This window comes from Panthera leo, chromosome A2 (assembly GCF_018350215.1).
Source record: "Panthera leo isolate Ple1 chromosome A2, P.leo_Ple1_pat1.1, whole genome shotgun sequence".
NCBI lineage: Eukaryota > Metazoa > Chordata > Mammalia > Carnivora > Felidae > Panthera > Panthera leo.
Window position 1 is genome coordinate 153,827,205 of NC_056680.1, and position 13,461 is coordinate 153,840,665.

The 13,461-nt window shown below is 36.6% G+C and overlaps 1 protein-coding gene across 5 annotated transcripts in view; it reads right to left on the reverse strand.

Moving 5' to 3' along the window:
- The window catches only part of BRAF (B-Raf proto-oncogene, serine/threonine kinase), a 166,802-nt gene that overhangs the window by 49,365 nt on the left and 103,976 nt on the right, over positions 1 to 13,461 (reverse strand). For all 5 annotated transcript variants that reach the window (XM_042926650.1, XM_042926629.1, XM_042926659.1 and 2 more), the window contains exons 6-8: positions 12,653 to 12,801; positions 11,578 to 11,697; positions 5,645 to 5,804 (exon numbers count right to left, since the gene is read on the reverse strand). In XM_042926650.1, coding sequence (XP_042782584.1) covers positions 5,645 to 5,804; positions 11,578 to 11,697; positions 12,653 to 12,801 — 429 coding nt within the window. The remainder of the gene's footprint in view (positions 1 to 5,644; positions 5,805 to 11,577; positions 11,698 to 12,652; positions 12,802 to 13,461) is intronic.

Consider the following 13,461-nt stretch of genomic DNA (forward strand, 5'->3'; position numbering starts at 1 on the left):
CAGACCTGAGCTGAGATCAAGAGTCTGACGCTTAACCGACTGAGCCACCCAGGTGTCCCAGAGAGGAACTTCTAGACACAAAGAACCGCAAGACAAAGGCAAACATGCCACATCCCTTTCCTTTTTGCTTCACCAACCTTGTGACTCCCCACAACCAGGGATCAGCCACCTCTGGCTTTCTCCGCTCTTACTGCTAATTAACACCATAAACTTCTATTTTTCAATCTGTTCCTAAAGCTCTTTGACAATCTTTTCACTTATTCTAGGTTAAAGAGGATCTTCTAGTATTCCAATACTGGCTATTTGCAACTCTCCCTCATCTCCTGTAGCTCCTTTTGTTACTTATATCTCTTCCCTTTAGCATGATAGAGGAAACAGAAACCTGTCCCTATATTAACAAGTACTTGCACAGTAGCGTTAGCTATAATTTCTGAATTCTTACTATGTGCATAATAAACATTTTAAAACCAACAAAAGAGGTAGACATGGCTAGCTTCAAGGTTAAGGCATTTGCCCAAGGTCATACAGCCTGTAAAGAGCTGCAGAGAGAGCTATGTCCATCTCTAATTCCTCACAGCCTCTGAGGAATATCGTTTCCACGTTTAGGAACTGGACTATATCCATTATCCCCTCTCTTGTTATTTTCAACCTCTCTCTTCACTTGCTTCTTCCCCTCAAGTTACAAACACGCTGAAGACTCTCACATTAAAAACAACTGTCCTTCAACCCTGTTTTAATCTATGGCCCTTACATTATTCCTTTACAGCCAATCTTCTCAAAAGTGACACTTACCCCCACACCTTCACCAGCCTTGCTCTCCTCCACTGGCCCTCTAAAACAGCTCTCAGTGAAGTCAAAGTGACATTTTAATTGTTCAGTAGTCATTTTCAGTCCTTATCACATGTGAGTCTCAGTGGCAACTAACGTCAACTACTTCAGCATTCTTCAATTCCCTTTCTGCCCTTTGGGGTGACACTACTCTCTCTTACTTATGTAAAGTTAGACTTGGGAAGAGGAGCCCATAAAAGGCACAGAAAAGGACAGTCTTTGCCCGGACCTCAAAATGTTAATAATATTCAGTGGGGTTGCATATTCTACCTTCTTTTCAATTTACATGTAGTCTTTGAGTAGTATCATTTACACCCATGGTTTTAATTGAGAAATATGCTAATTATTCCAAAATCTGTTATCTCTACTCAAGGTCCTTATATTCAACTGCCACTGGACTTCTAAACCAGTGAAGTCCCTCAGACAACTTAATGTCAGTATGTCCAAAATAAAAGTTACCATTTTCATTTCTATAAGACCTGTTCTTCTTCCTTTGGTATTTCCTAGACTACTGAATGCAATGAATACTATTTACCCAAGCCAGAGAAGTGTGGACATTATCTTCTAGATCTCATCTCTTTCACTTCTTTCTACTACTCTACAGAACAGTAGTTAAACATAAGCAAGAAAGACAAGGTTTTACCCCATTTCAATCGTTTATCAGCAATGTGATCTTGGGTAAGTTTCTTAACCTCTTCAAATAGAATTTTCTCAACAGTAAAATAAGGATAAAAATAAGTACTTAATCCATGAGTGTTTATGAGGACAGACTAAGAAAATTTATGTAGGGGAGCCTGGGTAGCTCAGTCGGTTAAGCATCCGATTCTTTGTTTCAGCGCACGTCATAATCTTACGGTTCTGTGAGTTCGAGCCCTGTGTCAGGCCCTGCACTGACAGTGTGGAGCCAGCTTGGGATTCTCTGTTTCTCTCTCTCTCTGCCCCTCCCCACTCACGCTAGCTCTGTCTCAAAATAAACAAACTTAAAAAAAAAAGAAGAAGATTTATGTAAAGCACTCAGTATAGTACTTGGCATATAGTAAGCATTCATAAACAGTAGCCATTTTTGATACCATTCCTAACAATCTTGCCTTCTAAATCTCTCGTGAACTCAAAATACTCTTCCAAAATACAGAGCTGAGCACTTCCTCTCCCACTCAAAAGTTTTCCAGACTCCCTACTACCAGCAACCACAGAAACCTTAAAGACTTGACAATGCCTTTAGGTATGGACTCTACCTACCTAGTTTTGTCTTCTTTTTCCTACTCTTCTCCTGAACCAGAAACTCCTACAATGTGCATTATTAATTACATCCTAAGTAAAGGTACTTCCATATTTTTTGCATGTGCTATTTCCTTAACAAATGCCCTTTCTTCTTAAAACCTCCACCTAGTGAATTTAATGAACTCCTATGCATTCATCTTTTATAATGTGGCTTAAATGTTGTCCTTTCTCTGTTAAATACAGTGATAAACTCTACCCTGTGGCATATAGGATTATCACCCTCTTCTATAAACTACCCCTATATATTTTTGCATCTATTTATATGTCTGATTCATCCATTAGACTGTGACCTCTTTGAGATCACAGACTATGTGCTAATTCATCTTTAATTCCCAATTCTGACAGTGCCTATCCCAGAGTCAGCATTGCCAAGTATGTCAAAAACAAGTTAAAAAAAACTTATTTACTAGAATAATAAATGATAAATAATGATTGGATCTGAATGACTGAAATTGAATGAAAATGCTAAAGCATTTATATATTATCTTATAATCAATGGAAGTCAATGAAAGTTTTGGAACAAGGAAACAGATGATGGCAGAGGTATAAAAAAATTATTCTGACGCTAACATAAAGAATGGAAATGGATAGAGAGAAACCAATGGCAGGAAATCCATTTAGGAGATTAATTAATTCAAATAAAGAAATATGGGCTCAGAGGGTGGTAGTAATGAGAACAAATTTGAGATGCATTACCAAAAGGAAAAGTTGAAACCTTATGACTATTTGGTTAAAAGGAAGGAAGAAAAGGCAAGATATAAAGATGATACCCCAAATATTCAAGCCTCAGAGAATAGAACAGTAACACTAAGAGGAAAAGTCTAGAGGGAAACAGTCTAAAATGATGTTAGTACTGAAAGGAAAACTGGATATAACTTTTTTTTTTTTAATTATTTATTTTGGGGTACCTGGGTGGCTCAGTCGGTTAAGCATCCGACTTCAGCTCAGGACATCATCTTACACTTCGTGGGTTCGAGGCCAGTGTCGGGCTCTGTGCTGACAGCTCAGAGCCTGGAGCCTGCTTTGGATTCGGTGTCTCCCTCTCTCTCTGCCCCTCCCCTGCTCGTGCTCTGTCTCTCAAAAATAAACAAATGTTTAAAAAAATCGTTTAAAAATTTTTTTTAATTTATTTTGAGAGAGGGTAGGGGCAGAAAGAGGGAAGGAGGGAGAAAGAATTCCAAGCAGGGTCCATGCTGACAGCAAGCACAGAGCCTGACAGGGGGCTTGAACTCACAAACTGTGAGATCATGACCTGAGCCAAAATCCAGAGTCAAAAGCTTAACTGGACTGAGCCACCCAGGCACCCCAAGATAGCTACAATTTTGAACATAATGAGAATAGACCTAATTTAGAAATAAGATTTGGTTTCTTATTTCACAATCTCATTATTCCCATATTTCCCTCTCCTACTATTTTCTTCCTTTGTATTCAGGCCTACCTAGACCTTATTAGTTGAGAAAAATTAATATTAGGCAAAGACCACTTAAAATAAATCCAATAAAAATAGAGAAAAAAATCTCATAGTAAAAAGTGGGAAGGATGTCTGGAATTTGGAAGTTCGTCTTGAAAAATGAAATTAAAATTTATAATAAAGATTTTCTTTTATATTTAATAAATTTTAAGTTACAATTTCAATATGCTAATTATCAGAACACAGGAATCAAGTTTTTGTTGTTCATAATACGAAAGCTATAGCACCAACTGAAATCCTCGTTTTCATATTCATCTTTTACATAGCAAGCATAATCATTTTTATAAAAATTTTAGAGGGTTTCATCAATTCCCTGAAGGGCCTCTAACAATCCTTTGATATTTAAATCATTTTCATTTGAAGAACCTATTATATTGTCATCTCTAAGGATCTTTTCTCTTCTATTGTTACCTGGACTAATTTAATTCTACTGTATCCTTATTTTTCAATGGCTTTTTATAATTTCAGTAGTTCTCCAAAGTCATTTTTCACTATCTTTATAAAAATCTTTAAATCTTTTCTTTCTTTCTTTTTTTTGCCAGATTTGCAATCAATGTGCATTATATTTTCATTGAAATGTTGGATAATGATGTATGGGGGTTGGAATGCAAACTGGTATTAGATGGGGAAGGATATCTGAGTGGGGACTAATATTAAAGTAGCCTGTTAATAAGTGAATATTTTCCTGTTAGGAAAGTTTTTGCTTCTCTACTCAACTTTATATAACTAGGAAGACTCACATAAGGAATGCTTGTATAATGAGAACAACTCCTATCTTCTAACACACACACAAAACCACCTCACTAATTTTAGTACCCTGTTTATGTGGGGAAATAGTTTTTTAACTTCCGTTTTAAATATAATTAGTTTCCAAGGCAAACAAGGTTGGCAGCTTTTCTGTTTTGTTGCTTATTACAGAGATTAGGAATAACTTACACTCTTTATCTGAAAGCACAAATTCTGGGAGAAATGACACCTAATTCCAAGATCAGGACCCCCATCCCACGACAGCTCAGGTAGTAAGAGCACATTATTGTCTTCTGTAACTCAATTACTGGATTATTTTGTAAATAAAGTTTTATGAGAATAAAGCCATTTGTTTATAAGGTATTATCTCTGCTTTCACACTACAATGACAAAGTTCAACAGCTGTCATCAGAAATCATATGACCCATGAGACTAAAATATTTACTTTAAGAAAAGTCTGTTGGGGCGCGTTGGTGGCTCAGTCGGTTGAGCGTCTGACTTCAGCTCAGGTTATGATCTCGTGGTTCACGAGTTCAGGTGTCTCACGAGTTTGAGCCCTGCATTGGGCTCTGTGCTAACAGCTCGAAGTCTGATCCTGCTTCGGATTCTGTGTCTCCCTCTCTCTTTGCCCCCTCCCCTGCTCACACTCTGTCTCTTTCTGTCTCTCAAAAATAAATACATGTTTTTAAAAAAAAAAAAAAAGAAAAGAAAAGAAAAGAAAAGAAAAGAAAAGAAAAGAAAAGGAAAGAAAAGTGAGTTGGAGTGCCACACTGGGCTCTGCACTGACAGCATGGAGCCTGCTTAGATCCTCTGTCTCTATTTCTCTGCCCCTCCTCCACTTACCCTCTCTCTCAAAAATAAACATTTAAAAAAAAAAGTAAGGAAGGTAAAAAGTAGCTTTGTATATCTTGTACATAAAGTAATGATTAGTCCTAAAGGGTTATTTAACTTAAAACTGTACTTTTAGAAATTTAGATACAGATTTCAAATTGATCCAAATAGAAAATCTGCAATGGTACCCTTATTTCTTTACCATGAAATGGCCAAGGGATTATCTATTAAATAAATGAAGATAAGACTTTTGCAGAAACAATATCATAAGGCAACAAATCCGAACAACTCCACAATTTGGCATCAGTTAAGTATTAGTACCATCAGAGAAGATGACATGGTTCTTCTGATCACTAATTCATGAAGTCAATCACCTAATGACTGTGACACTTGAAAGATGGCACTTATTTCTGATCTATATTATAAATGTAGCAGAAAAAGAAATATAATTGAATTTTTTTAATTCTAATAATGCTGGATACTTACATCAATATTGACAGGTTCTATTGTATTTATATGCACATTTGGAGCTGATGAGGACCGGTCTCGCTGTCCAAATTGATTTCGATGATCTTCATCTGCTGGTCGGAAAGGCTGTGGAATTGGAATGGATTTTGAAGGAGACGGACTGGTGAGAATTTGGGGCCTGGAAAAATCAAGTCATTGAAAGATAAGATTCAGAGCAACTCTAAAGAGATAAAAACAAAAAATGGGTGATCTAAAGATTTCCTTGTTTTCGTATTCTCCAATAAAATCTTTAAAGCATTAAAAACCCAGCAGTAACGGTGTTTAAAAAACTAATATATGCCTGTAATTAATACTGAAGAGCTGCTTTTGCTGAAGCAGACCCTCTAGGGACGATTAATGACAAGAACACTGATTCTTATCCAAGAACTCCAGGGAAATCTAAAAATGGCTAGAAATTACCTGTAGTTAATCAGCTAAAGAAACTCTTTAAAGTTACACAAAAATCTCTAAATACTAGAGACTGACTGAATAAAATCTATTTTTTTCTACCTTTGCCATTTCTAGATCCTAAAATGGAATTTTTATGCAAAGTATTAGGAAATTATATTTTGAAAATACACCTGTGGATTCCAGGACCTGAAAGATGTATCTGTTGCTTTACACAGAGTTAAATTAAAATCTTGAACAACAGCAAAAGACCATTTGCATATCCAAAAGATGATCCTTATAGTGTCAGCCTCTCATATTTTATCATTCTTACCGTGTCCAATAATTAAGAGATGCAAGAGAATCAAGTATTAAGCATTAAAGCAAATCTTCTTTAAAACTGCTTTTGATGAAATCATCAAAATAGGTGACAGTGATCTATTTTGTTACTGTAGATAAATAACAAATTCTACGATCTCTCATTGCCCTGAAATGAACCTCACACTCACAAAGCACACTCAAGTTTTGTGAACAGACTGTAAATACCTGTGAGTAGTCTAGGCTCCTCAGAAAGAATATCCAAGGGAGCTGGGAAGGGAGTATCGCGTGAAAGAAAAGGTATGGCTGTCCTGATGAGCTCCACCAAGACCAATGAATGATGCAGTGCTCACAGCCCCTCTACAAAGACTGGTATCATTTCACCCCGTTTATTTTATTTTTTATTTTTATTTTTTTAAATGTTTGTTTATTTTTGAGAGACAGAGCACGAGTGGGGGACAGGCAGAGAGAGAGGGAGACAGAGAATCCGAAGCAGGCTCCAGGCTCTGAGCTGTCAGCACAAAGTCCAACGCAGGGCTCGAACCCACATACTGCAAGATCATGACCTGAGACAAAGTTGGATGCTTAACCGACTGAGCCACCCAGGTGCCCTCATTCCACCCCATTTAATGCAAACTCTGTAACTAATCATCATTTTTTATTGTTATTAAGACATAGCCAAAATGAAAACGTGGAGGGGATAAAAAGACATTTTGTGAGGAGACAGGTTTAGGAAGGTACGGGAAGAAAAAATAGTAGAAAAGCTCTGAAAAGCCAAAGAAGCCAAATAGTGACAAAAAGATTTTTTTCCCCTAAGGTTCTGAATAAAGCATTTTAACAAAATCTGAACCCCACCCATTTATTGTTTTACTCTTTGAAGTATGCTATCAAAGGTAGGGAAAGAAATTTTGAGCTTATTTGTTCATACTCAGTCCACTTATAACTGAAATAAAAATAATAAAATATTATGTAGTTTAAAGACCTGGTTATCACCCACTGAAAATTACAGGTTAAGACTGATGGACCTGGCCTTAAGAAGATTTTTATTGTCATTATTGAGAAATTTTTAATTTGTGACAGAGCTTTCTTTAATTTTGCCTTAGGCAGCCAATATATGGCTTTTGCTAAGGGATTTTGAGAACAGGTAAAAGAATGTAAAAATGACAAATGGTTTTTAAAAAAAGTTTTGGAAAGTGTACCTACTTTTAAAAAACTATAGTCATTTAAAGTCTCAAGGCAATTGCATACTTTAAGTTAGGACTTAAATGTGGAAAAAGCCTGAATTAACTACAGTTGTACAGGGCATTCTAATTAATCTAATATAATGGATCAATCTAATATAATTGATCTGATGCAGGCATTAAGTGACAGCAAGTCATTTTTGAAAGTTACTGAATTAAGACTATGACTGCAACATGTAGTCTATAACAAAGCAGAAACATGTATTCAAAGGGCATTGGTTCAGAAGTAGGAGAAACGAAAACCAGGATTTAATCTGATAAATTTTATTATCTAAAAAAATGGATACATAAGAAAGTGACGATATCTGTCTATTCACAAAATGAGAAAGACTATAGTTGGCAGCTGGTATCTAACATCACCCAGTGGAGGGCATATGGTGGTCCATGAAATCAATTTACCTAGCATTGATGCCCAGTGTATTATAATTTTGTGAGAAACTTCAAGTTATTATATCTTAATGTCATTAAACATCTGAGCCATGTCCTTTTTTTTTTTTTTTTTTTTTTTTTTTTAAGTTTATTTGGAGAAAGAGAAAGAGAGCACAAACGGAGAATGGGCAAAGAGAGAGAATACCAAGCAGTCTCTGCTCTGTTAGTGCAGAGCCCGAAATGGGGCTTGGTCTGACGAACTGCGAGACCATGACCTGAGCCGAAATCAAGAGTTGGATGATTAATCAACTGAGCCACCCAGGTGCCCCTGAGCCATATGCTAATCCCATGCTTAACAAAAGCAATCTTTGGATTATAATTTGGTTTCTCAAAAATATCTTCCAACAGTGGAGTGCTGGTCCATCCAACACAAGAACTCTGGTCTATACAACAGCTATATTTCTCAAAGAAATGAATTACCTAGAATTTTGATTCAGTCTTTTCTAATTCTGGTTACTGTAAACCAGTGTATCTCTAACTCTCATCATTTCTGGGGACTGATAAAATTGAATTTCCACACTAGGGCATCTTTACCCGGACCAACACAATTTATACCCAGTGAAGTATGTTGGCAGCCAGTAACTGGCTTTCTCCTAATGACACCTCTACCTATCTTGTTGCAAACCTCTTTAAAGCAGTATCAGATTAAAAATAAAAAAATTTTACCTCTAACACTCTTCAGCAAATTACCACTTAGTTTAGATCTTATTTTCAATCTGGAATATTAAAAGTTGTGGGTGGGGGGGGCGCCTGAGTGGCTCAGTGGGTTGAGCATCCGACTTCGGCTCAGATCATGATCTCACGGTTCACAAGTTTGAGCCCCGTGTCGGGCTCTGTGCCGACGGTGTGGAGCCTGGAGCCTGCTTCAGATTCTGTCTCCCTCTCTCTCTGCCCCTCCCCTGCTCACACTCTGTCTCTCTCTCAAACATAAATAAACATTAAAAAAAAAAAAGAATATTCAAAGTTTTGGGGCGCCTGGGTGGCTCAGTTGGTTAAATGACTGACTTCAGCTCAGGTCATGATCTCACAGTTCCTGAGCTTGAATCCAGTATCAGGCTCTCTGCTGTCAGTATAGAACATGCTTCGGATCCTCTGTTTCCTCTCTCTGCCTCCCCCAACCCCTCTCAAAAATAAACAAACGGTTAAAAAAAAAAAAAAGAATATTAAAAGTTTTGAAGCAATGTGACTCCTTCTGTTCAGCAATGTGTAAATTTTATTTTTTAAAGTTTATTTATTTATTTTAAGAGAGAAAGAGTATGACCAGGGGGGAAGCAGACAGAGAGAATCCCAAGCAGGCCTCATGCTGCCAGTGCAGAGCCTGATGTGGGGCTCGACCCCACAAATTGTGAGATCATGACCTGAGCCAAAACCAAGAGTTGGTCACTTAACTGACTGAGCCACCCAGGGGCCCCAGCAATATGTAAATTTTAAAATGCTGACTTTTTATACATTCACACATTCCACAGCATTTTTAAAAAGCAGAAAAGGAGGTACCTCTAACTTTTAATTCAAAACTGGGCAATGTATCACTTCTCCAATATGTCTTGGTTACATCCATTATTCTATGCGCTTCATGACCACTAGAATTATTATAAAGACTATTAACAAAATGCAAAGGAGCAGCAATACAGAACAGGATTGGCTTCTATCTTTTCACAGGCATACACAGACACTTGTGACATAAAAGCATCAGGGAAACAAAAGTCTGAATATCTTTTTTATCATTTGCTCAAGACCAGAAGGTACTACAGTTTAGTTATACAGAAAATACTCATGGCATAGGCAAATGGTTTCTCAATTTTAAGACAGCATCCCTTCACTGAAAGGCACCTGCCCTGGATCATTACCATTATAAACCTTCAGAGAAACCAAGTGAATTTCATTATGGTGTTCTGTAACTCTGCTCATAGAACTAGGACCTGCCACTGGAAAGGCATCATGGTCTACAGAACTGTCAGGAGTAAATACCATAGCCAGAAGGTTAATTAAAAATCAAAACAAACAATAACACTTAGATCTCCTAAGGAAGACACAGGTGCAAAGAACTAATGACAGAGACAGCAGGAATAAAATGACTCCACTAGAGCAGGTAACTGTTATGACCTGACTAAATAAATAAATGGTTGCATTTTCTAGTGTTTCTAAGTAGATAAAAAATACAGTCCTTAATACAAGTCTTTAGTAAATTTTCTAGCCTATGAAACCTCTAGAAAGGTTGGCTTTGTAAAATTACAGGTCTCTTAGGATTATCCACTTACTGTCTTCTCTCTCTAGGCAGAAAAAATAGCATTACCTTGTGAAGAGAGGAAGGAAGTAGGGTTCAAACTGACAATAAATATTTCTGATCTTAACTATCTCTGGAATATTATAAGAGAGAATGCCATGTGAGGACTTTATTTTTTTTTAACCATATGCTTCCAAATATAGCATAATTTATTCTGCCTCAAACCCAACAGAGAAAGAGTATGCAGACATGTGTAAGAAATTCTCCAACAAAATACAAGTATCTATTAAACTCATCATCTTTTTTCTTTTTTTGAAGCTTGAATATATGATGCCTTTATATTATCTTTAAAGTCAGTTTTCTCATTTATCCTCCACAACTAACAATACTATTAATTTTTTTCCTTACACTTTGTGCATATCCATCCCTTCTCCATACAGCCCACTTCAGGTCTTTATTGCCACTTGTTGTCTCCACTATGAACAGCATCTGAGTTGGCCTTCTTCACCCTAGACATTTCTCCATCAACCTATCTCTCCTTGCTACATGGTGATCCTTTCCCTAAAATCATTTTGACCAGCCAGTTCTCTGCTCGAAAACTACCTTTCCCCCGTCTTGTGTTAAGTCTTAAGCCTAACTTCTAGTCTGAATTTCAGCACTCTTCATTATTTGGGTTTACGCATGTTACTTATCAACTTGATTAGCCTCTGTTCACGGTCTCTCAAATCTACCATCCCACCACCCATCACCATGCTTTTTATTCCCTGGGCTCATCCAGATTCTGGAATCCACATCCCATTTCTTCACTCAATGTTCTTGCCTATACTCACTACTCTCTCTTCTATGGTAAACATGGTAATATTTATGTCCTTCTCACATCATTTAAAATATTACATCATAAATTGCAGACTATTTTTAAATTGTTTGCCATTGTCTCATTGGTTTAATGCTGCTTTTCTAAATGGGAATCACAGACTTCTATATTTGATATTACCTAGTAAAGTGATGAGCACAAGGCAGGAACTCTAAATGATCTGCTGCTTGATTTTTTTCCCAGGCTGGTCCTGAAAGAGTCTAAGTCAGTTTTAATCCCACGTACCTTTACCGAATTCATGTGCATTTGCCTGATGTGATAAAATTGTGTACATTTGCCTGTGTGATCATTCATTTGTCTGATGTGATAAAATAAGTTACTTGGAGAAAAATCCTTAATTTAACAGTCCAAGTGTTGGAAAGGTTTATAATTAACCAAAAGATCCAAAAGAAACCAGATCAAGTAGCATTGTTATTGAACAGCAGGAGTCAAGTCATACCCAGGAGAATCGGAGGGGGGGGCAGAAGGGGACGATCCAGACGTTAGGGCAGTCTCTGCTATGGAGGCCTCCTCCTGTGGTATTGGGTGGTGTTCAAAGAACTTGGAGACAAACAGCAAACTGTGAGGCAAAAACAAAAACAAAACAAAACAAACCTAACTTGTGCAAAACCCAGAAGCTTCACACACCAGAATACATTATAGAGTTAACAGAAATATTTGAGATCAAATTCCACTTTCAGAAATGACTGTTAAATTCAATTAGTCGTTTTTTGCCTAAAGGCTTATTTAAAAAGAATTATATTGCACTTTGAAAGGCAAGCTTATAATCTAGAACTAATTGTTCTATCCAGCGAATTTCTATATATTAGAGGGGAAAAATCATGCTTTATGGTTAAAGAATTAGAAGAAAATGTATCAACTGCTAAGTTAGATTACATCAAATGTACTTTAAAGTACAGAGTTGAATTCTCTTTGCTCAAGTGATCAAGCAAAGTAATAAGACCTTAACGGTAGTAGCAGCAGCAGCAACAACAAAAGATTACAATAGACTCAGTCTAATCTATTAGAGAAACTGTGGCATAAAGCAAATAGAAGTTTTAGAAAGATACACTGGATACAAAGATTTTATATCTTACTTTCAAATAAACTGGGCGGGGGAGGTTGAAGGAGAGAGAGAGAGACACCGAAAGAAAGAGAGAGAGAACACACATAATTTACAAAATAGTGATAGGATCAGAATCTCTGATCTGTGATCCAAAAATATAATGGTTAACTTAGTTTAAATCACACCACTGTCCTCCCAAAAACCATCTATCAGTGATGTCTATGGGCAAGGGAACTTTATTCATTAGAAGAGAATGTAACACATAAATGAAATGTACAGCTGAATCAGGATTAAATTTGGGGGAGCAGTACTGGCTACACTACATTGTATTCCCTAGCCACCCTTTTTTAATTCCCTGTAACTCTATTGGAAAGAAAATTCCCAGATTCTAAGATACTCTAGTTTCACATTAAGAAAAGTTAAATGTAAAATGGTAGATAGAAAAGAGACTTTTTTTTTTATTACTTACTCAAGTTGGTCATAATTAACACACATCAGTGGAACCTCTGTACTACAACGCTGGTGAAATTTATAACCACACGTTTGACAGCGAAAACCTTGGAAAAGCAGCTTTCGACAAAAGTCACAAAATGCTAAGGTGAAAAACGTTTTCCGTACCTGCAAAGTAAAAACATCAGAGAGCATTTTAAAAACTTGCAAGAATCTTTTTAGAAATCAGCTTATTCACTCTCTTGCTTAAAATAACAAATCTTTAATATGTTCATATCATGAGAACTGCCTTACACACAAAGATATTAAAATGAAGACCAGGGGGTTCAAGGCAATAGATGAACCATATGTACTTATCTCCCACTCAATATCCAATTTAGAAAACTCAGAAGTCAAGAAGATGGAAAGTGAATAAAAGACTGGCAACTATTTTCAACCTGACTCCATGAAAGTAAAAGTAGAGATAACAAGTACAAAGAGGGAACAGGCGTGAAAGGAAGGGTGAGGGCACCCGGTAACAACTGTACCACGAAAGGAGTTAAGTGATGCTTGCTGCTGCTGACAGAACAAGAAACAATGGCATTTTATTTATTTATTTATTTATTTATTTATTTATTTATTTATTTATTTATTTATTTTTACATGGTGGGGTGGGATGGTATATTATTTAAAGGGGAAGAAAAAGGTAAGGTTGTAACACTACAAATGAGCTAATTCCCTATAAAATCAGTGATCAGTAAATGATGGCCGAGGTTGATAAAGCAAGGAACTCTGGCTTAAAGTTACTACTTAGTAATAAGAAAAAGAAAACCACCCAAAGAGCTTTAA